Here is a 25,687-nt window from a genome sequence, read left to right as displayed (position 1 = left end):
GGAGTCTGTCCTGACTCTTTTAACCAAGTAAATAATTTCTGATTCTCTCCTTTGTTCTACATGTTTGTCTTAAAAAAAAAAAAAATCACATCTCTTATCAACGTTTTGTGGTCTGTGGTGGAAGCAGTCAGAAACTGCTGTGTATTGCAAGCACCAGAAATCTGGGAAGCTAAAATGGGAAGAGGCTAAAGAGTCACTACATGCAAAAAGACACTTGTAGAGCAGGAAAGAAGCAAGGGGAAAGAAAGCTACTCTGACAACACTGAGCAAAACCAAGAATAATTTCAGCAGTTCTGGCACCACAGATAGAAGAGGACAAAGACAGAAAAAGATAAAAGCAATAATAGTCCTGGAAGAACAAGTCTCTGCTTATACCCTGAACAGTCTCGATTTGGCTGGTATAGATTATTGAAACAAAGCAGTTTCATCTCTGCACTGCCAGCTGTGCAGGTTAATAGATGGGGATTTGAAACACATTTGTATTACTCACATGGGCATAACTCAGAAAGAAAAGCTGGTTGTGTGTGAACTCAAGGCCTGGCAGTAAAGGCTCTTCTTCTCCTCCCCTCTTTTCTGTAATCCATCTCCTGTATGCCTGATAAGAAAGATATACTAAGTGCCTTTCAGCAGCATGAAGCCTAAACAGCTTTTTCCTTATTTTTTAAAATAATACTATGTTTCAGATATTTTTCATGTACTTACCCTGAAAGCCTCTCGCAAACCTCCATTATCTGCAATGTTTTCTGCCAAAGTCCTCTTGCCTTTCACCTGGAAGAGTGAAAGGACATCAGTCATTTGACCCATTTCTGAACTTCCTTCTTGATGAACTTCAAGAAGCAGGGGAAAAAATAAAACAAGGCAAGAACGACCTGAGCCAATTTCAACCACCATATCTCTGGTTAAGAAAACTGGGTTTCAATGTGGAAACTTGTCAGTAAACAATTTTCTGTGATGAGTTATCCTGGCTCTGGTCCTAGATCTCTGTAGCACAAAATGTAATAGATAAAATACAGTCAAGAATCCGGTTCTTGATCTTTGATCTGAGTACCAGTAATTTTCCCCTGAAGACTGTTTTTATCTGGTTACTCATGAGATCCATTAGCCGCTTTCTTAAACTTTTACCTAAAAGGTTATATTTGTTTCTCTACATAACTCTTTATGGGACATTAAAACTAACTGTATATATAAAATTACTGGCATGCTAAAATAACCTTTAAGTCATAATATAAACCAGTGTAATTAAAAATAACTGTCTGAAACAGAATTGAAATTGATTCAGTGCTCTAAAAATAGCTGCAAATGAGATTTTCCCCAGTGTTAATTCCTAAAGCAAGAGCAATAGTGACAAGAATATACCGTGAGAAGCAGAGCTATCTAAACTTTGTGAAAAAGCCAGTCTCCTGGTATTACCAAGTGCAGTATCATTATGAAGAAATCCTCATTTCTGCAAGTGCAGCATTATCTCTGATCACCTGGCCCATTAAAGTCTTAGTGTTACTAAACTGTATTTGTAAGCAGTTTTTTTCTCTACTGTGCCTCAAATAAGCACAGTAATCGAGCAGTTTTGAGCAGAGGTCTGAAGGTCAATGCTGGCCTGCAGATTCTCTGATTATAGGCTCTCCCATGCGGCAGGGATGAGTATAGGAGGGGTTGGCATCAGTATTCACCTTCATTTCAGGACAGTAAAAGGGGAAAATGGGGAAGAAGAAGTAAAAGGACCTAGGGAACACCCAGGTACACATGCCCAACCCCCCCAGTCAGTGCAGACAAGCATCCAGACTGGATTCAAGGCATCTTCCTCAAGGGTGTAATAAAAGAGATATGGGAGCAGTAGAGGAAAGTGCAACCCTTTCCTATCAGCTCTCTTTCCCCTCAGGAGACTAGAGATGGAGGTGGGAGAGAGGCTTTTAGGATAAAAGGGGCTGGGACAACAGGGGATACGCACACACATCAGGTGCCTTTTTTCTGGCCTACCTACTTATGCATTTTTTTTCCCACAGTGGGCTTGTGAAGTAGACTGATCTAGAGCATAACATGAGAGTAACCTAGCAGCGGCACTTGGGCCATAGGGCATTTCAATAAGCGAAAGAAGTCTTTCTGCTCATCTCAGGCAGCTCTGGGTCAGGTATCTGAGACTACTCTGTACAGACAGTTCGTGACAGGGCTCAGGGACCATGATAAGCCCTTTAGTTGATCAGATGACTTTATGTGATTATTGCACTCTGATGCTATTTCTGTATCCACTTTTTCTTTCATTATACTCCTTTTCTGGAGACATTTTTATTGCAACTCAGTGAGAATGAAGAAAAGTAAATAGGTTTCTTGATCCATGAAAAATATTCATACAGGGGTAAAATACCTGTAGAAAATTGAAGTAAATTACAGACAAAAAAAAATAATAAAAAAGCTCTTTCCATGCATAGCTCTTTATACAGAAGCTATAAAATATGGCAGAAAATATGAAGATCCTTCTTCTATCATCTAAAAAGTATTTTAATATATTCCATAGAAATAGGAGGAAAAAGCCTTGCAGATGATAAAGCTGTGGATAACAGGATCTTTCTAGTAAGCCCATCCACAGAGTTCAAAGGCAGTAGCTATACTGGAAGGGAAATTCAGATCTACCCCATCTCAAGAAACACCATAGAAGGTAAATGGGATGGCCAAGCCAACAGCAGGAGCCCTTGGGGAAGGTTTTAATGACCTTCTTTAAATGAAATTTTTATATTAACTGTTTTTGTCCTGCAGACATTCAGGCATGAGCCTGAGAATTTTTAGTTGTGAATTAGCTTATATCAAGACTGAGTTGTTGGACTTTAGACTGAACTACAATATGGCTTTGTTATTGTTGAGACTAATACAAGCAGCCTAAGGAAAGTGTTAAAATTAAGGCTAAGCATTCAGTGTGACCTCTCTATTCTTAAAAGACAAAGACATAATTGTATTTCTGATTCTAAAATGTAAGTAGAGGTGGAAGAATTAAGTAGGAGGTGGGTATGTGTTTTTTCTTGAAAATTAAGATTAAAATCATGTTCCAGCTGGGAATTGGAATTTTAGCTATTAATTTCTTGAGGTCAGGGATTTAACCTGGTTTAATCTTCATCTTAGGCACTTCTATAATGTGCACATTTTCAGGGAAGCCCATAGCTCTGATAGACAATGAAACAGAAACCATTCCTTTGCACCTTCTTTCTCAATCTTTTTCTATGAGCTACTGCTATCATACTCTTTCATTTGAGATACAAATTGAGTCTGCATGCACACATGGAAGAAATAGCAGGAGCTGAATCTGAAATAAAGTAGAAGTTTATGCATCCATTTTAGAGCTGTAATAAATAACAGGCAGAATTGCTAAAGCAATCTATAAAACATGATATTATGTTCTTTTAAAAAGAGTGACTGCTCAGTTTTCATTACAGACCTCATCTTCAGAAGACATTTAACATGCTCACAGTAATTAGACCAGCCCTGCTGAGTGGCTTCATCCTCCTCCTCTGATTCCAAAATGATGTGATGTGGAGAAGTGGTTTAACCCTGTCACCAAGGTATGGCTAGTGGTACTTGACTGGACTAATCAAATCTGACAGACAATTTTTATCACAATTATTCATTTCAAAAAAATGATTTGTTGTGAGAAATGAAGTTGGTAGACTAATATCCCAATATACTGGGAGTTTTAAAAAGATAACTTAACACCCCCCCAAAAAAAACCCCAACAAAACAAAAAAAAAAGCCCCACAAAAAAAAAAGCCCCACAAAAGCCCCTAAACAAATAAACAAAAAAAAAAAACCAAACCCCCCCCCCCCCACACACACACACAAAGAAAAACAACAAAAAAAACCCCAAACTCCTTGTGCATCATTGCCTTCGATCACTGGTATTTTACATACATGTAAGCCAGCTCTCTTCCAGTAGTAATTACTGTACTGATTAATCATGCATTTTGTTTTCTCTTTAAATTTTTCTTCAGAATCAGTTGTCCACCACGGGTCTAAATTTCCATTTTTGTCATATTTACGACCTTTAAAAAAAAAAAGAAAGTAAACAAATGTTTTTGTAGGAGAAAACCCCATAGTTTCCCAGTTTTGGAATCTATCACCTGTACAGAAATTAGATGTTAATGTACTCATGCAAGTGTGTGTACAAAATGTGTAAGATTAGTGTACAAAATCTTGATCCCACTCGGGTCAGTGGTGAAAAGATGGCCTTCTATTTATTGTCATAATTTCCATGTTTAGAAAGAAAAAAATAGCAATGACTAATGAGTTCTATATTTTATAATTACACAGTGTGAGAGGCATATGAGCTTTCTTGTAAGTATAATTGTATTTTTCATCCTTAGCCCATATGTCTCTGTTTCTGCAAACCTGATGATAACTAATTTGTTCTTAATTAATTATACGCTTGACCAGAAAGAAAAAAAAAATCCATTTGACGGAAACTTCTGAAGTTTCAATTTTTTGCCTTGGAGCAAAACCAGAACATTTGAATCCTGTTCACGGAAGCAAGAGGAATACATATATCCAATTCCCTAGGCTGATGGTTACAGCAATAGATCATGGAAAATGGGCACTCAGATCTCTGCTCTATCTCATTTGTAGGAGGGTAATCTCCATCATGTTTCCAGCCAGTCAGACATGAGACACAAGATATGTTAGGACTTCTTTTTGAGAGCAGGTTTAGCTGTCCATGTGGACACAGACTCGCTCTATGATTTGAGTCTTAGTTACAACTGCAGGAAAGGGAGGTAGGGAGAAACCAGTAGACATGATACCAAGTACTGAAGATGCTTTCTTTAATTTTTTTATTTAGTTTTTCCCTATGAGTTCTCTTGTTCAAGATGACAAAATCCTTACAGATGTATTTTATTTCTATATTCGGAAGGCAGGAGCCTGGGCGAGAAGCAGTAGTCTGCTTAGGGAGTCAAATCTTATGCTGCTTTCTGACAGGCTGGAGACATGATGGAGATTAGATAACCTACAAATGTGATACGAGTTTGGAAGAAACATTTCTCTGTTCTGGAGTGCTTGCTGACACAAAACGTTGCATAGCAGTGCCAACAGGATACAAGTTTTCCCTTTTATTGTTTAAAAGGTATTCAATGTGATGAAATATAAGCAACCTAACTCACTAGTTAGGCAGTGAGGCAGAAGCCTGCTTTTCCTTAAAATCCCTGTGTTTTCAGTGGAAAGAGGTTTTTCTTGACAATGAGTCAGCCACTCCAAATTGTTCCCTGGAGGAGGAGGAGGTCTGTGCTTCTGTCTCTCCTCCCCACCTTCTCTCTCAGGAGCCTGATTTTAAAAAGAACTTTATTGTGATAGCTGAAGTTAGATGGTGGTAATGCCCTGCTCCACCTAGTTTTTCAGGGCAGTTGGTCTGACATTTTCTTTCCTTTTTCTCAATTTATATATATATATATATATTGCAATAGGTTTTCTGTTCCACTTTTTTTCTGGTGTTGTATTTTAATATTGGTACATAATCATCTCTTGGAAGCAGCCAAAACTTAAATGAAGAATTTTCTTGGAAGTAATTTTCATCAATCAGAAGTTATCCCTTTACCCTTCCCACTCTCCCCACCCAGAACTTTCTGAATCTCTTAGTTTCCATTCAAGATAAGCACCAAACTTGTGGCACAATTTACCAAAAAAACTCCATTCAGATAAACAAGATTGTAAATAAATTTAAAGATACAACTTTATAATTTTATTCTTTTTTTTGACACAATTCAGCACTGTTAACAAATAAAAAAAAAAAAAAAAAAAAAAAACCCAGAACTCACCATTGCTATCAAATCCATGAGTGAACTCGTGGCCAACAATTACTCCTATGGCACCATAGCTTAATGACCTGTAACACAAAGAAGCAGTTTCCTCAGAAAGTGCCCACACTCATAAACGTTAAAGGACAGAGACCTCGGCAAAGATTACTATTTTTTTAAACTGGAGGAGGGGAATGGGTCTAAAAATCATACCTGCACAATTTTGCCTTAAAGTTGTTGAGAGTCTGAATGTTAAATTCAAACTTCTTTGAAATCAGCCTTTAATATATAATTTTTAAAAACATTCTTCTAAACAATACACTTATTAGCATCATGTGAGCTCCAAAATGTATCCTTCAGCTTACAGCATCGTGTGTATCCTAACTAAGAATGGAACAAAGTTACAGGTGAAATTATTCTCTTAATATCATAATGAAAAAAGAATAAATCAAAGGCTGCAACAAACAGACTTGCAAATGACTGGCTCTAGTTTGTAAGGCATTAAACATATCTCCTTTCAGTCTTAAAAAGAAAGTTCAGGCAATTTTCTTGCACCTGCCCAGGAACAGGACATGATCTATAGCCAGGCCTAATGCACTGGTGAAACAGAATAGAAAGACATATTTTGCTTTCCTGATTGACAATTACTTAAATTTTTCTTGTTATATCTAAATAAACATACATCTGGGAGAAATAGGGATGAAAGAGGGAAAGGTTCAGGGCTTTTTTATATAAATGCAGTGGATACCATGGGGTGAAGTGATCTACTAAATGCATCTTTCATATGTTACACTGTTCTTTGTGATTTTATTTATTTCAGTTATTAAGATGCCGTACTTCAAAGTAGTTTATAGTATTTCTAACACATTGCATAGAAATAGGAGAAAGGCAGAGGATTTTGAAGTAACATGTTATTATTACTGGACGTAATGATCCACAGCACACTAATTACTCATCTAAGTCATGCCCAAAAAGTATTATATCATTTAATTCCCCCATTTCTCTTAACAATTCTTCACTTTATATTTTTCTTTCCTGAAAAGTAATTTGCATGTGATAAAGTCTTCCCTACTGAGTTTTTTCCCCCAAGTACTATTGCAAACCTTTACTAAAATTATACATTTCAGGAAAGATCATCCTTTTGTGTATTGAATTTGTAACCTTGTGTAGCACAAAGTGATGATTATCCATACTAAATGTACTATTTAAGACTTGTTTTCCATATCTGAAGTCATTATAAAGGATCTTTTGCAGCTGGAGAAGTATAAAAAGAATGGCACAAAACACATAAAGAGGTCAAGAAGAACCAACAAGTCCTAATAAAAAAAATATATTTAATTTTTCCTCTAGACTACCCGGTCATCACAAGTGGCAAGGACAAAAATACAGGCTGGTGCCCAGGCACTCTTAGGGTTCTCCCCAGCTCCAAAAGATAGGGTGAAGTTTGGGATGAATTCTGGTCTTTTCTTCTGTGAACCCCTGTTGTATTTTGTCCAGCAACAGTTTGCTAGAAATGCTCCCAGATCTGCTCGTGCTCTTCACTTCTGAGGCACAGCTGGACAAAGATGGATGGGATTATGTGCGGCCTGACAGGTACCATATTAAAGGTGAACTTTCTGGGTCTGAGGAAGCTCAAGAGGACTGTAAGAAAGCTACCATCCCAGGTAGTTTGAAGTCTATTTCAATATGTCTGACACTGAAGACTCCTAACTATGAATTTTAACGATGTTTTGTTTCATGTACTGAGACGTGAAGTGATAACTTATCTTCCCTTTATGCAAATAGATGCAATTGTTTTATAGTGATTATGCTGGAACTGGACACTAAAATGCCGCTAAATGTTTAATATTTGATAAATTAGTTTTCCAGCAAGTGCTGATGACTTTCTGATGATTTTTCTGTTCCCGTGCCATGTACTGTTTCTTTTAAGCAGACAGAAAACAGATCCAAAATATTTCAAGGACAAAAAGCAATCTGTTGTCTGATATAAACCAGCTACATTTGTTTACTAAATTTCATTTTGATACGTACTCAAGCAAAACCAATTTAAGCTAAGGTAACCTTTAAAGAAGAGAAATGAACAAACTATAATTCTTTGAAAGAACCACAATTTTATCTCTATAGCAGAAGGTCAGGGTACAGAAAAATCTCTTCAGAAAGCAAGGCTAGAAACAGGTCTGCAATATGTACAGCAGAAAATAAGTTCACCTTAACAAGAAAGGACTTTCTTCAATCCCCAATTACCACTTAGAAAGTCACCTGGCTCATAAGAATTCTCTTTGAATGCAAATTCATTTGTTCCTAAACTGAACGTGTCTTTCTATATATATTGCCAAATATGCTGTTTACAAGGACACATACATATTGGAAGATGGCAAACCCAAAATATTAAAAAAAATATTTTTTTAAAGGAAGATTTATTAGCCGACTCTATATAACTGCAAAATAACTTTCAGAATTTGGTGTCAGAAACTTTTCACAGTCATATCCTGCCCTGAAATTGAAAGATATTGAACTGCATAAAAGCAGTGACTTTTCAAAATTAAATACATGTGACCTATAATTATTCTTCTTTGGCTGTAGTAGCACATCGGCCTGCTCAGTCAATCACTTACGCACATGGAGATATTCTCAACAGGCACAGATGAAAGCCCACTGTTAATCTTAGATATTAGCAGAAAATTAACAATAAACTGATAATAAATGGCTTCTCAGGGTATTCACTTCTGCTCAGGAAGTGTTAGCTATCTGATTTACAGTTCTTTTTAATACCTGCCATGTGCACACTGCTGCAACTGCATGCTATAGCACTCAAACACATCCACTCAGGTGAATTTAATCACCAATTCCAGAGAGAAATCAGTCACCAGTTTAAGACAACAGCAAGATAGACAGCTTCCAAGGGTAAGAAAAGTTATCCCACAAACCAGCACTTTTCAAAGTATGTTTTTTCAATAGTAAAAGCAGGATGCAGCAGGGAAGAGCTCACAGCCCAAGGACCAACCTTTCCCTACAGAATGACAACACAAACTTCCTGTGCACCACTTGCTGGTTGTCTTCAGCAGCATAACCTTCTTCTCCATGCCCTTTTCTTTGTCTATATGTATTTCCAATCCCTGTTATTCCTCATTTCCATTGTATGAGGTTCCCTGACGCAGCACTTACCTAGGATACTCTGTTCCCCAGAAGAAAGGCTTTTGAAGTTCTCCTGCTGGGAATCCTGCAAAACAGCAAAAATGACAGTGAGTTCAGTACAGCTGAATAATAGCTGCATATCACAAGACCCAAGGGTTTAGATTTTATGACCATTATTTTTTAGCTTCAGAAGGTTTTGCTAGAGGAGCTTTCCCCCAGGTGGTAGTTTCAGAGTGAAGTAGAGAGGATCTTTGAGAAGAAACAGATCCTCCCTTCCTCATGACCACAGTGGTAACAAGCTGCTGCACTGCAAGAGCTTGGTTTTCTTCCATGGCTACATACATGTGCAAGTGTATGTGTGCCTGTGAATAAACACCTAGTGTTTCCTGTGAAGAAAATTGTTGGGTTGCCCTGAGATATGCTGACATATCAACAGGCAATATATATGTAAAATACAAGAATTCAGAAAGTATTAGCTTAGTGAGGCTTCAGTGCAGCTAAAGACTGCTTCAAGGTATAAAGTGATAAAATGTATGCCTTATCCTATACATTCTATGAAAATCAAAGGTAAATGAACATAAACTCGTCATCTCATCATGAAAAGCTGGTCAAGGAAACTGTTCCCAGGATTTATGCCATCTTGTACACAGGGACTAATGTGAGGCTGACTAACCTGCAGTTGCCTGGGTAGGAAGGTAGGAGTGACATTTGTTATTTTTCAGTTCTCAGGAACCTTCCCAATCACCACAACCTTTCAAAGATAGTCAAGAGTGAGTCACGAGTGAGTGAAGACAGCATCACGAGCTCTTTTAGCACTGAGGTGCGCTCTGCTGGATCCAACAGACTTGTGTCTGCACAGTGTGTTTAAATACTCCCTAACCTTCCTCTCCTCCACTGAGGGTAAGTCCCCTTGATCCAGACTTCCCCTCTGGTCTCAAGAGCCTCAGATTCCTGAAAGCCAGTCTTACCAGTAAAGACTGAGGTAATAAAGGCATTGTGTACTTTGGTCTTCTCCATGTCATTTGTCACCAGGTCACCTGCCCCCATTCAGCTGTGGGATCACATTTTCCCTGTATCACAGAATCCCAAGGGTTGGAAGGGACCTCAAAAGATCATCTAGTCCAACCCCCCTGCAAGAGCAGGGTAACCTAGAGTACATCACACAGGAACTTGTCCAGGCGGGCCTTGAATATCTCCAACGTAGGAGACTCCACAACCCCCCTGGACAACCTGTTCCAGTATATTTTCTTCTTCTCCTGCTACACTTACAGAAACTTTTCTTGTTGCACTTCATATCCCTAATGAGATTCCAGGTAGGTTTTGGTTTTCCTAATCCTGTGTCAGGACCTTTGGACAGTGACTATTTGCTGAACTTTCCTCTTTCCTTACTGCTCCTGAACAGGCAGTGGTGTACATTTGTTTTACTTCAAATATTTCACTCTGAATTTATGCTGATCTTGAAGCTCTGACAGCACTCTGCACAGGACTATTTTTAACTTAATTGAAGGTTTATAGCTTCATTTTATCCGTTATATTATTTTTGGCCTCTCTCCTCAGCAAGGTGCTATAAAGGTTGTATTTCAGATTTGAAAGTTCTGGGTTTTTTGTTCAATTTTACAAGGGCTTTGCTGCGATTAATGAATGCATTTACCAGAAAATACCTTCATGGTATTGCTATACACATTTTGCAGATCAACACCCTGAGACTCAGTGTATATTGTTACTTCACTGAGGAGACACACGCAATCACATTTCATCTGTTAGTTTAATGAAACAATGCAGACTAAGAATAGATGAAATAAACTAAAAACACATGACATGGCTCACTAAATCATGATGAAATTTGGAGTCCAAATCTAAGTATGAATTCAAACTATATAGTTCAATTACGTTATTCAGTTATATTGCATGGTATTTTTAAATGAGAAAGACAAGATCTACTAAAGCCTTATTCCAAGTTAGTGCATCTACAATTTCCAATAATTAGCTGGCTTGTTTAAAGCAGCTTTTGACAGGCTAATGAATCCAGTATGTAAGCAATGGATATGGAAGACAACTGTGCTAAATTCTGTGATATACAGGGTACTCTGGCTATTGTTGTACTGGCAATTCTCAGATGTGTTCAACAGCTGTAATTTGTTTTACAAGTGTCATTGAATGCATTCAGAGGAAGAGTATTAAGCAGATAAGATATAAGCAGAAGACTAACTGCTGGTCAGTAAACAAAGGATAGTGATTTCACATAAGGAATTAACATAAAGACAACCAGGGTGTTTAGTTACCTAAAAACAGCATGAAAGGCAGGATACATTTGTTTAGAATGCTTCCACAGACTTCTGTTTGAACAACTGAATCTCTTCCCAGTGCCTTTTGACTTTGCATATCATGCCCTGGCAAAGGTCTCCTGCAAGTTCTCCCTCAAATACACCAAAAATGACGAAATATTACTGTTTCCTGTAGATGCTGTAGAGCATCTCAGATGCTGTAGAGCATCTCAGACAGCTTTGAGCACCCATATGTAGGTGATTAGGAACAAAATCTCTGTCATAACATGGACCTGAATCCTATGTTTAATTTCAAGTTTTGTGGAAAATGAGGATAGAAAATATAAACCGTGTAAGGCACAGTAACTGTTCCATGCTATGTGTGAATACAAAGCTTAACTTTCTGATGAGTAGGAAAGAAATTCATTAACAGATAAAAAGAAGTGGTCATCTTTAAAGCAGAGGACTCAGCAGCCTCTGGTTCAACTCTTGGCTCAGTTTCTGCTCCACCTGACAGGAGGCTCTTTGTGCTTATGAAAAACAGAGGACCCAAATTTCCCAGCCTCTCTGGGAGAATAGCTTGTGAGGGGCCAATGAATACTGTATGCTAAGAGACGAGGAAACCTGTTAAAACATGTGTTTTTGCAAGAAACTCTGACCTTTATTTCCTGAAGGAAAAAACTCTCTGGATTCTCTAGAAGAAGAAGACAGAAACCAACCGACCAAAAAACAAAACAACAACAACAAAAAGTCTCCACGAAAACAAGACCAAAAAAAAAACCCACCAAAGAAAGTGTTCTCCTATTTTTTACATTTATAGACAAGAATTTTAGGAAGAAGAAATAAAGGATGTAAGGATTGTGCATCATCTCACCTTTGACTGTAATTAAATAAAAGAGAATATTGGTCATTAGTAAACAGGGAAATTGAAATGAAGGCTCACTTAAGAACATTTAAAGCTTACTTAATAACAGGGCTCAGAAAGTGCTCAGTCCCAAACTGTCATGTTTATTAACCTCCTGGAAACTAATGGCACACTTGAAACTACTTCATCAATAACCCTCCAATTAGTCTAGTTCTTGAGAGAAGAGAAAGGGCCCCTATGAGCAGTTCTCTTGCCCTCCCCTGGCCATAGCACCATGTGTTGTTTGCCAGCACTTCCCTGGCTCCTGGCAAGATAGGAGTTCTCCCTTGCAACTCACAGCATCAGCAAGCTGCCAGCATCAATATCTGTATGCTGCTTTCTATAAAGATGATACTTACTGGCTAATATGAGCTCTCATCTGTGGTTCTCTCTATGGATGCTAATTTGAAAGCTATTTTAGAATTCTGGTTTAGATTATATCTTCTTCCTGTAACATGTAATGAAGCCGCTCTCTAAAGGGGCCTCTTGACTTTCACTAGAGAACTGCAATACAAGCACAGATGACTTAGAAGGAGCATGGGTATAAACTTACAGAGATAATATCAACAGCAGTTAATTATCCAATACATCTATTCAAGCTTATACCTCATGGATGTGTTGCTTATATTTTCCTCAGTTCACTGTAAATCACCCTTTCATTACTGTTCACAACCCACAAATGGTACTTTTTTGATATATTCTAAAGACATACAGATTTACACTTGGAAAAAAATTAAATACACCAAATGTCTAATGAGCAATTCCCCTTATATCCTTAACATATTCAAGGGCCAATATTTTAGTGCTGTAATAAAATAAAACCTTTCCTCCAACAGAAGTATGCTAGCATACTTTGATCATCACTTGTATCTATATTTAGCACATATTTGTTGACTGGTTTTGAGTGCATTACGATAAACAGAGCCTTTCAGAAAATGTTTTTTTTATTCCATTTATGACAGTTAAAAAGATAGTATTCTGCTTAGACTATAGGAAGTGCACTTAGATACCTTTTTAGAATCTAAAGGCAGTGACATATACCTGTTTTATTTTAAGTACCCATACATCTGGGAAGAAATTGATGAGCAAATGCAAAGAAAATAAAATAATTATCCAAACTAGGATTAAAAAAATGTTAACAACCATTATAAACATGCATGGCTGTTAATCTAAGACACTTTGTATTATGGTAAAAGGGGAAATAAATAAATAGAACTCATGTAAAGAAAACATCAGGAATAAACTTGCATAGTAGTAAGATAAACAATATGTACCACCTTTTTAACTCTGCTCTTTCCAGCACATCTTACCTTGATACATCTACTTATTTCTCCTTTGGAGATAATAACAGAATTGTTGTCCACTCAAGTTATCAGTAGTTTAGTAATGAAAATTAAATGAAGCAATAGCAAACATATGCCCAGTTGCATTGAAGTGCGGCAAGATTTGTTACAATTTACTGCATATGCAAGTTTTGCTGTATTCTCAAAAATCTAATAATTTTCTAAATTATCAAGTTTCTACTCTCCATTAATTTCAGTTTTAGTGAAGAAAGACCTTTTCTTTCAAGTAATGGAGTAGTCAAGTGATCAAGTTAAAAACATTAACATTTTGCCTGTGTATGAAGATTGCATAGACTTGTATGGAGATTGCAGTGATATCTTGTTTAAAGTCTAACTCCAGTGATACAGACTACAGAGGCAAAAGAGCTTCTAATCCTTCCATCGGGAGTGTATGAGAGACTTCTCTGTGTTCTGAGCACAGAAAGCAAAAGCAGCTTCCTAAAATTCAGATGTGATCAGAATCTTCGATTTCTCCTCCACTTCTGCAGGTAACTCATGACAGCTCCTTTTCAGGCTCCATGGTTCAAGGCACTGATGTTGCTTTTTCTCTAAACTCTTTCACAAAGCCTTCACTAACCAATCAAGTTCAGAGTTGCTGTGGTTATGTTGATAACATCGCACAGTACATTTCCATTTCCAAACTGAACAGTCTTAATTTTTAAAATCAACTCTGGGACAAAGTATTTTCCAGTTAATGTAGAAACTGCTTTCCAGAAACAGTTTTTATTGTGCATTTGCAAATTCTTGTTCCTGAAATTGTCCTTCTTACTAATCTCATTTACCAAGAGCAAAAATAGCAGTAACCAGTAGATGTGTAGGGAAAGGCATCCATCTAGGAAGCAATTTTTCTACTAGTATATCTTTCTACTCTCCATTAATCAGTAGCAGAGGGACCTCTCCTCCTGGAACAAGTTTATATCCTTCTGTTCTTTTGTTCAGAATGGAATGCCCTCTTTTTTAGATCGTCTGATCCCCAGCACAGATCCTCATAACTCCTATTTTGAAAACAAGGAATCTTTCTTTCGGAGGATAACTTCCAGTTAATAGCATTGGGAAAGTGTTCTATGGAAATAAAGATAGTACATCATGTATACTTATTCGCTTTCTGAATTTCAAAAAAAAAAAAAAAAACAAAAAAAACAACCCACCTCTAATAGGCAAAAAGAGCTTTATTTTTTCTAAAAATTGTATCATATGCTTATCCATTCTCTCTTATTCATTCACATTGTGATCACAGTTTCCTTCAAATAGGCTCTCGAATGACTTTTTATGCAGATCCCTCTGGATTCTCTTTTGAAAAATAGCATTCAACACATGCCACACCTATTCTTCCTGTGCTAAGGCCCTATAAGTGATAAGCTATACATCAAAGCTGGTTGTTTGGCAATTTCTTGTCTAAATTCCTTTGAACTACCTGGGAGAATATAATCTGGTCTTTATACTTGTCACAGTTCATTTATGAATTTCTTATAAAGTACCTTCTATTGACATTAAATTTTAATTCATGTGACTTACATCCCATCAGAAAAACCTCCTGGATAAGAATTTCACAAACTTTTTCAATGCAAAGAATTATCTTATTCTTATGCTTATTTTTGACACTCTCCTCTTTCAGTGTGTTTGAAAAAAGGTTTTATTATTATTTCTTATGTTCTTAGAAAGTTGATCTTCAAAATCTTTTTAGCCCTGCTTTATCACAACTTTATATTTCATTTTGTAATTGCTTATTGCTCATGCTTATTTCTTAATCTGAACTTACTCTCTATTGTAGAACTTTTTTCTGTTGTTTAACTAGGCTTTAAAAAGACCACAGTTTTTGTAGCGTAGCACCAGCTCTAGCAGAACTTTGTATGGATTACCACTGAAAGCTTAGCTGCAAAGCAGTAAGCTTGTAACTGCTGTGGGTGAGACTTGGCTGGCATATACATCAAGCAATACAAGTATGCATGGGCTCACAAACTTCAGTTTCCTGCACTGAAGTTCTTTCCCAGCAGCATTAATAGGAACTCAACAGTGATGTGCTGAATATTTATCAGCAACTTCAGCCCTGAGCATTTTCCTCCCACATCTGTCGGAGCCTCTTCCCTTGCAAATCACATCAGCCAGCACCAGAAGACTTTGTACTATGCCTTTCTTTAAATCTTCCCTCTTAATGTACATTGCTTTTAGGGCATGATTACATTTGTACCATTCTTTCAGGTGGGAGAGGCTTTTATTCAGAAAGAGTCACCTAAATCCTTTTCCTCTTAGGAACACTCCTAAAGACAGTGAGCAGCACTATCCAAACTTCAAGGTCAGATGGCAACAGTATAACAAGGTCAGCAGTTATGATAGAAAACACAATTGCCTCGACACCCATGACTGACTGGTTACGTTTGACAGCTCTCTGCTTTGTGACACTGTTAAACACAGTGAGTGGGAAATTCAGCTTCAGTCACTCCAGCCTCTGTTGCAGCTTTCTCTAATGCGCCATGGCAGAGAGGCTGAGAGAGCCAAATGCTACTGAAACTTGAAAGGACCCAATATTAAAGAAGACATAACAGCAACGGTTCTCATTTTGCAGTGACCGGTCTTCCTCTCTGTTCACACAGTACATCTGAAGCAGCAGTGGTGGCTGGTGCTTAGTTCAGCAGAAAAAGCACTGTCACACTTCACAGGTACTTCTGAGCTGTGATCAGCTCAGGGAAATCTGCCTGAGTGTTCCCTCAGATGATCAGCAAAAAAGTGGCTGCTTAATGATGGGAGCTTTCTAGTTAAGGTAGAGAGATCTAGGCCTAGAAATAAGTTAAAGCAAAATAACTGCTTAATTATCACACACACTTTACAAATGATCTCACTTAGAGACAAAAGAATTCGAGTGGTCTGACAGCAAAAACTGTTTACAGAAATAAGTAGAAGATACCAGCAGACCCAGATTGCAAGTCCTCTGCTGTGACCTGTTCAGTGTGACACATTCACGCTGTCCCTGTCAAAAATTAATTCTCTCTGCAACCAAAAGAGATTCAGAAGTAAAAGGGAAAGTCACTCAATGATTTTAGACACGCCTGTCCTTGGAGACTGAGACCACAGAGATTATGGCAGCTGCCTTCCAGACACTGACAGCACAGAACAAGAAGGCTGATTTAACCTGCAAGCCTTATAAGAGCAAAGAGTGTCAGGGTAAAGATAATGCTGTTGTACATGGAAATACTGGTGTAGACTTTTACAGCCAGTTAGAAATTTCCAGTGCAAAGTCCCATTAAAATAAATGGAAGTGAATATCCAAATCCCCACACATCTTTGAAAAACTCAGCTCTTTCACCTCATATGCTTCCAAATCCAGATTTATTCTCTCTAAAACCCACCAGTAACTAAAATTAGCAGAAGAAAGGTTTTACTGTACATACAAGATCATTTCATCAGACTCTGCAGGTAAGAATTTTAAGTTAACTACAGATACCACTCCTCATCCTTGAAGGCAGTGAACAAAGCCACTGGCCACCACTTCTTAGATTTTCTGGTCTGTCTCAGTCTTCTCTATTCATGCTTATTGATTCACATTTATTAAAACTAGAGGAATGAGGACAGTTATCACTGTATATTTATGGAGGTATGTGTACACATCTTTTTGCTACAGAAAACAGAACACGGAAACATTAAGCTTTAATAAAACTGATCTAAGCTAATGGCCACTGCAACTCAGCTGACATGTGGTAACTTGTCAAGCAACAGTAATTCAAATCTATGGGAACCCTGGGTTTTCCAGAACTAACTTCTCACTTATTTTCAATCACGAACACAGAAATCTGTACATACATTATCTGAAGCTTGATACATACAATTCCTAAACAAGTACTCTATAAGGAAGCTCAGAAGTCAGATACTCACTGATTTGGTTGGTAGATGCACTATAAAAAGCATTTACAGTAGTTGGGCTTGTAAACCACCTGTATTAAGAGCAAAAGAAATAGGCTGTCAGTACACTTACACAACTTTATGAACAGAATGAGCAAAGGTAGAGAGTGAACTCAGTGAAAAGGAAGCAAAATGTCAAGGACAAGCTACATTAAAGTTAAAGTATTTCTCCATTTCAACACGTTACCTAGATGCTTTCTGGAACATTGAAATCTATTGTTTTATGGCTTTAAGTGTAATGAATGTTCAAGAGAAGTGATTGTTAAGTTTTCTATTACCTAATCTCTTTTAATTCTAAGTGACCATCTTGCTTGTGAGATCTGCCAGGCTGATGAGCTGAAGTTCACCCAACAGAAGCTGCAACACTGATAGCAGCTGTGAAAACTCTGTTAGGTGCCTTTCAACCACGTGTGGAGAAACTCCCTCTTGAAATTAGAGTAGAGAATTTTCAAACAAGTGAAGTGGCTTCAGGCACTTTGCTGAACAACTACTTGAATAATTAGGATGATGCCAGAAACATGGGCAGGTGCTTTCTGGGAACCTAAATTCAAAATAAACAGATTCTGTACCCTACTCAATGAAAATGGCCATCAGCATGCTTATAAACAAATGGACCTCTTGCAAGGCAAATTGAATTTTAAAAGAATATTAGGATTTCTTCTCATAGTTAGATTTCTCATACATACTGGAAGGAAACCTAGATTTGAATAGCACATAGGATTTATGAATCTGCTTAGCTTAACCTCATCTACACTGATACTGGTTTCACCTATATGAGTGGAAAATCTCAGCTGCCTTCAGCAAGACCCAGATCCCCTCAAATGAAACTCTGAGTCAAGTCCAAGATTTCAGTTTGATTTTATAAGGAAGAACTGAGATAAAAGCAGTAAAATCATGAGAATTAAGGGTTAATTCATAATAACCTAGAAACAGCTCAAGTAAATGTCCAAACAGGAAGATCCTGATGTCTTTAGCAATGCATTACTTGGAAGTTTTGTAAAGTCAAATGAATGGAATGCAATTGATTTGGAAAATTTCTGTCAAAGAGAAGAAATAGGAGCTGCAAAACAAAGAGTAAGACAAAGGAAGGTCTATCAGGAGAGCTCTCAGGGAAGGGTGATGTCAGTGACAGTGACATACACAATCTGTGCTTTAAAATAGCACCATCAAATGAATGAGTTATCTGCAGATCCTGACTGGTTTTCTGGCAAGTGATGTTCTCACATAAACAAAAAAAAAAAAGAGAGTTTTAGTATGGCAGCATTCTGTCTTTTATCAATAAATTTGTCTATTTTTCTCATCTTCAAAGCTGAGTGGTTTATTCTATAGTGCAGCAAGAAGAAAAACTAACCAATGGAACCAAAGAGTGATTTCATGTAAATATCTGAATCATTCATTGTATTATAGGCTCTAATTGCCACAGATCACTCTTCCTGGGTTTTTTACTAGGAGATTCTGAAGGGGACAAGCAGGAGGAGGTTGTTTTCTCCTTCCTCTATAATAACGAAATTAAATGTTAGAGGTAATTTAGTGAGTTAATGGAAAATTGAAGAAAGAATGTATATGATGAAGGAATAAAGTAAAACTTAGAGGGCTTAAGCAGCTACATATCAATTTCAAGTTTGTTCACAGCAGCAATCAGCTGTACTGTTTTGAAGGATGCAAGCCACCCATCCGTGTGGTGGGACCTGCTCTCCAAGATTAGCAGTGGCTCTGGAGGACTCTATCCCTTCTTTCATGAGGAAAGAATGCATCTGACACACTCAACACTTTAATTTAGCTTTTACTATAAGTTTGAACAAAGGCACATAATGTTGTAACTTCTTCCTCACCCTGTTGTCTTGTTCTACTTAAAACAACCTTTCTGTGCTCTCAAACAGCAAGTTTTAAGCATGAAAAAGGCTTCCGGGACAACATCCTCCCTTTTTACAAGTCCTTCTCAGAACAAATATCTTACAGGGCCTCTCATTTCCAGTCATAGGATAAACAGTCTGAGATGGATAACAAATACTTCAAAACAGATTAATGTGCTTTGCTCTTCTCCTCACCCTCCTAGCTGCTCCAACCCCAAGGGCTCACCACAGGTAGTTCAAGATAGGAACCACCACAAGCAGTGTTTAAAGAGCTCTTAATTGACGTGCAACACCTCTGTAATAGAACAAGTTTGCACTCATTTTTACTGAGGAGCTAACCAGGGATTAACATACTTGCCAGTAAAGATGCACCTCACTCTACTGGAGAGCAACTGCAAAGGCTGCAACTACTAAGGGAAGACATCACATCATGCTTTCATATCTGTGAACTCATAGACTTGTAACTGATAGGCTAAGACTCATCACAACATTCCCATCCTGAGACTGCTTCTTTCTTTATGATCTACCACTACAATAACAGAGCCCGTTCTGTTTCCTGAGCTTAATGTGAGCCAAAGACTGATATCAGCCTCCATTTTTTCACTATAAAACTGTACTAAGTTCTTTCCAAGTTACTCTTTCATAATGAGGCCTCAAGAATGACCTTGTATAAAGTTTGTTATGTTTTTAAGCAGCTAGGAAGAGAAGACTTAGCAGCTGAGTCAAGGAGTTGGGAAGAATAAGATTTCTACAGTGACAAGCAGAGTATACTCCTGCATTTCATATTTGATGTTTAGACACTCAGCAAGGAGCATATTTTCACTCCAGCATTTTGTTGTACTATTCTGAGCCACCCTCAAAAAGATTTAGGAAGCATTTTCCACAAAAAAAAACAAACAAAAACAGAAATAACCAAGACTGCTTCCATTCAGATTAGCAGAACAGCTTCACCTCTCATCTGTCACCCTCTTTTGGTGAGTTTCTTGAATTGATTGAACCTTCAGTGACAGACCTTAACCAATAACACATCAATTTACTATATGAAGGTCTGTAATAAATAGATGTCACTGTTAAATTTTAAGGTGAAGCAAATCTAGAGATAGTTCTCCCATTCCTAATGAGTCAGGTTGCCTGGGCATTTGCTCTGGGTCTGGATCTATCAGCAGAAGGATAGAAAAGAAAAAGACGGGATAACAGATGTTAACCTCTTCACCTATTTAACCTCTAACCTTTTTAAACTAAATATAAAACCATCTAGAATTGTTTACACTGTTTTCATTTGCTATTAACATGTGAAAAAGGACAACTCTGAATGATGTCGTATAACCTTACCTCTTGCCTACTGCATCAGACCAAACCTAATCTGTAGACTTGACATTTATAAGTTTGAATTTTTTCCTGTAGAATCAAAATCTGAAACCTGTACTGAGATAGCAAGTGGGGCAGATACTCTATTAGGATTATGTTCCTTTAAGCTGCAGTTTTCTCTGTGATACCTTCCTTTTCAAATTAAGAGTATAGCATACTACATTGCCAAGTGTGAAGAGGGGTGGCTGGAAAGTTTTACTGTACAGGGAAAAGCTTGTTAATTTAATTGTCTGTAAAGCACAAACTGAATTTTCAAATTTTTTCTGTCAACCATTTTAATGAGAAGGAATCTCTCAGGTGGAGCAGGATTTTGTGTTCAATGTCCCAGGAAAGTTTTTTTTTTTGACTCATATAAGTAAAGGAAAAGAACTTGTGAATGTATAACACTTAACCCGGTTAGGAGTGAAAGGCTGTACAAAGTTACTAATGAGGCTGGAATGTGGAAAATCTCTTCTGAAGAAAGAACTATAAAGAAAAACTTCTAAAGCGCAATCTTCAGGGTGACTTTCAAAAATGTATTTACTCTTCTTTTTGTTAAACTGTTTTATACATTTTTCTGTGTAGAATCAGAAAGGATTAGCTACCTAAGCCAGGCTGCCATCAGCCTCCCCTGGGACTGGGCAAGAAACTGGGATAGTAAGGCTGGGCCCCGCTTCCAGTGCCAAACCACTGCTTAAAATGAGATTCAAAGACCAGGCAATGGTTCCAGGAGGCTTCTTTCCTTCCTTCCCTCTCCAGGGCAGGTCCATCACAGGATTTCTGAGCTCACCAACAGCATCTCTTCAGCAGACAACAGCCTGCCCAATGTCTTTCATGGCTTCTTTTCCCTTTATGCAGGACTTTTTACACTGTCCTTAATGGCATCCAACCCAGGACTTCTCAGAGCTGCCCTCCCCTGTGAAGAACCAAGAGCCAGGGCTTACAAACAATAATGTGGTCAAGAAACTGGAATAGGTCCTGAAGGACTCCCAGGAATCTTCTCTTAATATGCTTCCTCTGTGTCCTCTTACAGGGTTACTAGATGCCTACATCTCCAACACTGAAAGCTGAGTGAAAAGTGAAGAAAGATTTGGCCAAGTCTAAAAAACTTTAAGGTAGATGTCCCGACTTCAAAGGAGAGAGATTAATAATAATGAAATGATATGCCCAAGAAGTCCTCTGATGCCCTGCTATCTCTGTCACTATTATGTCAGCATTAAGAAGGACAGATTAAATCTCTGTTAAAAAGGTATGAGTCTGTGCTCGTATATGCATACATGTGTATGTATGTTTGTATGTATGAATGTATACAGCTCCACTGATGGATAAACAAACACCACTAAAACCCTGATTCTCCTTTCTCTCTCCCTTCCACATGGCCACGTCCCCACACACTGTCTTTCACCTCCCTCTGCTCACCACTTTCCCACACACTGCCTTTCACCTCCCTCTGCTCTAGCTGTGTCTCACCTGGGTTATAATCACCTTCACACCTGGTCCGCTTCCTCCCATGCTCCCCTCTTCCAGCTTCACTTTCTCCATTCAGCTCCCTCAATTCAACCTGAGGCATATGCATCATATTCCCCAGCTCCTGCCACAAATCCCTTTTGTATACTTCTCTCCTGATACCTGAGCACTTCTCTCGTTTGACAGAGCCAGCTGTGAAGATGACAAGCATCTCCCCAGCCAGCTGTTAGGATCACAGATGGCATCCAAATCAGGTGTTGGGGCCAGCAAATTGTACCCCCAGCAGCTGTGGTGTCCACAGGGAACCCTGGCCCCTGAGACTGGCAGAATAGGAAGCTTCAGAACCCTCATGCCTTGTCACAGCTTCTTAGTACTAGCTGGGCCGGATATGTCCCCCCATTCATGCCCTGAGCAATGCCTCATCTGACTTCCTCCATACTTCTTTTTTCCTGTAAGGCAGATAACTGCTAGGATGACAGGGAGCAAAAAAGAGGACAAAGAATTTTTATCATTATTTCTGCTTTTGGGGGAATTTCCTCTTTTTAGATTACAAAACTGTTGAATTTCCAGAATAACTGATTTCCACTTTGATATTCACATTTCCCCTTGCTTTATCAAACTCCATTGTTTTGTATCTCCGAGCTCCTATGTGGTGTTTCCTTGGTACTTTGAGTGAGCCATCATTTTGATTTTCCATTTAGTTAACTATGGTGAGGAAAGTGAGTCCAGTTCGAAATAATATTGCTGAGAAATCTGGATGATAAATATAGCAGTTTACATTTTTGGAGTAATATTACTTTACTAGCAGGCAACTTCTTTAAACACTCATTTTCCTATTTATTGTTTTCAGTTCACAATTTGGACAATCTTATAATATCGATCTCAAAATATAAATGCTATGCTACAAGCTAGTGAACCAGTGAAAAGAAGAAATGGAGCGAACGAACAAAACCCTAGGGGTAAGTCTCAACACAGCGGCAAGCTGCAGGGTGGACCAAAGATCTGGAAGTACTATGAAATACAAAAGCTTAAAAAAAACCCCAAGCAAAAGCAGGGGGGAAAAAAGGGAAGAAAAAAAGAGAAGTAAAACCATAAGAAAACACTAGAGTGCGCTAGTTAAAATGTGGCAAGTACTGATATTTTTAAGCCCCCATTTGACATGCCTCGGGCCAGTGGTTGGGAGTTACTGGTTTACTGTAATAATTTTTTTTAAAAGACTGGAGATGGCAATCACTGTCAGTTCTTTCGCACCCCTCAGTGGAAACAGGAAAGCAAACAGTGTGACATCGCTTTCAGAGCCCTTTTCTATCACCAAACAGGCACAAAGGTAGAATAATCTCCTAGCAAGAATAATTATGACAGAGGGCTCAGGTGGGGATTATCCCCAGCCCTACAAAGGCAGAGCATACAGCTATGCTGAAAAAGGGAAGACAGCAAAAATCCAACTGGGATCCCCCAGGCCAGAATGTGCCCTGTGGGTGACAAGAAAAGCAAGACAATGTTGATGAAGGGACTGATGTTAAGTAGTCCCTGAAATAAGATGGTAAAGACAAGCATGACAAAGTGTTCAATCTTCTAGTAGGCATACCCATGCAACAGTTCTCACATTACAGCCCTTGAGGAGTACAGTCAGGGATTACCTGCTAGTTAATTTCCTTACAGGAAAGATTTCCCACTGTGCAAAGAAACTGTGTGTTCTGTGTTAGTGTTGGCCCAATGCTGTTCAAGAGGAAGAGGCTGCTGATCACCGTTGCTATAGAGAGGCAAGTATTATCTCACTGTTTTCATGAAAACTATTGGTCTGAAGAGAATGTAGAGTCACAATCTAGACCTGGCATCCAGGGCAGAAAGAAAGGCTGTAAATTCATTCCCTGGGATTAACCATTGCAGTGTCTGAGAAGGGTGTGACAAGAAGGTAAAATTCACAATTGAAGTTATCTTATAAACGACCTCTCCAAAATAAGGGGCCAAGTTACAATATTCTGATCAGGAATAGCCCATGTGTGTCTTGCTGATATCCTTTACCTGCCTCACTCACAACTCAAAGTTACCCCCAGAACAAGGTACGATTGAGTTTGAATTAGAATTTCTGGAGCCCTAAGAAAATACCACACAGGAGCTGAGCAGCAGCACCAATTTCAACGTCTGTGTGCAGAAGGAATAATTTTTAAGTAGCATGATTAAATTAATTAAGTTCTGTTTAGGTTTTAATTTGCATTTTAAGGATTTGATTACCCACCAGTAAGGAAAGAGATTGATTCTCTCATGTATTTTATGACAGTATGTGACACAATCTGCACCCTGATGTTTACAAATAAATAAAAACATATGTAAACTGTATTATCTTTATTCCATATCATTGCTATCATCAGCAGGTAACTAACAATGCTGGTTATTATTCCCAATAATAACGTTATCTCTTACTCATTATTCCATTCTTAGAAAATTTCTTTCATAATCCCTGCTGTACCATTCCAAATTTTAACTGTGACCAAGAGACATAATCCATTTTTAATTGAGATTCAATTACCCCTTTTTTCATTAAATTAAGCTGCAAGCAGATGACTGCTGTGCATCAGAACAGGCATACCTAGAAATTAACAAAAAAACTATCCACATGAGTTTCAGAATTACTGGAGTGGGTCCCCGTAGGCCTTTCGTATCCTGATATGTTGCTGAGTACATAATTCTATTAAAATAGAAATTGTATAAATCAAATAATATGAATTAACATATTGATAGAAGATTATGTAGATTTGCCTTTTGTCTACTCACTCTGTTTTTGGAACTTCTTTTCTAAGCCAGTAGAAATCAGATTGAGCTGCGTATTTGCGAGTTTGCAACACATTGCCAAAATAGTCACTTTCTGTAAACTTCAGCTGTACAGACAAAGCACAGGCATTTTTAAAGCACATCCAGAGAAACAAAAGCTGACAGAAAACAAACATGACTTTCATTTTAAACAACGTAATTGCCTAATTTTTTAGCCATTATCAAAGCAAGTAAAATGTTTACAGTTGGTAGGAGGAAAACATATTATGTGAGCTTAGTTAAGAAACAGTGGCTGAACAGATCTACAAAAGGGACTGGAACATTGGAAAACCTCTTTCCTGATCACAGAGGAGCTGAGGAAATCAGAAGTGCCCAACGATGAATTACAGACTGCACATTTCTATGGCTGTTATTAATACAACCTCTTTTCCAGAAGGAAATAAGTCTACTTTTATTTTTAAAAGCGCATTTTAAAACCACTTAAAATTTAAAAACCCTCTTTTTCAGTTAATTTTGCATTTTATTACAAATCCTTCATACTCTGTACTCTCCAACAGTTCTGCCATTGCTTTCTTACTGTTTCACATATTAAATGTTTACAGACATAGGACTCCATGCTTCCATAAACCTCCAAATCTAACAACAACCCTTACACACGCACACAATTAACCATACAAGAAAAGGGGATGTTACTAGTTTCTAAGGCCAGATGATATCCTTGTCATCAGTTTCAAGCAATCCTGGGACTTGTAAGGATGTGGCACTTCAGATGTAAACTCTGGTTTTGCACCAATGATTAACAAATGTTTTTCACTAGACGTTACTACTTATCTGGGCAAAAAAATCGGCACAATGAGTGGTAAAGTTGGTCATATCCTCTCTCTCATTACACTGCCTTCACAGCACCATCTTACTCTGATCTTTCCAGGAACAAGTACTAGGTTGG

The 25,687-nt window shown here is 38.0% G+C and overlaps 1 protein-coding gene across 2 annotated transcripts in view; it reads right to left on the bottom strand.

Annotated features, from left to right (window-relative positions):
• PHEX (phosphate regulating endopeptidase X-linked) overlaps window positions 1–25,687 on the bottom strand; it is a 93,180-nt gene that overhangs the window by 6,100 nt on the left and 61,393 nt on the right. For both annotated transcript variants that reach the window (XM_005151482.3, XM_031051074.2), the window contains 7 exons: window positions 24,745–24,848; window positions 17,276–17,334; window positions 8,928–8,982; window positions 5,784–5,851; window positions 3,892–4,022; window positions 703–768; window positions 491–595 (listed from right to left, as the gene is read on the bottom strand). In XM_005151482.3, the coding sequence (XP_005151539.1) occupies window positions 491–595; window positions 703–768; window positions 3,892–4,022; window positions 5,784–5,851; window positions 8,928–8,982; window positions 17,276–17,334; window positions 24,745–24,848 (588 nt within the window). The remainder of the gene's footprint in view (window positions 1–490; window positions 596–702; window positions 769–3,891; window positions 4,023–5,783; window positions 5,852–8,927; window positions 8,983–17,275; window positions 17,335–24,744; window positions 24,849–25,687) is intronic.

Source organism: Melopsittacus undulatus, chromosome 2, assembly GCF_012275295.1.
Source record: "Melopsittacus undulatus isolate bMelUnd1 chromosome 2, bMelUnd1.mat.Z, whole genome shotgun sequence".
Lineage (NCBI taxonomy): Eukaryota > Metazoa > Chordata > Aves > Psittaciformes > Psittaculidae > Melopsittacus > Melopsittacus undulatus.
This window is presented reverse-complemented; position numbering and strand designations above follow the sequence as displayed.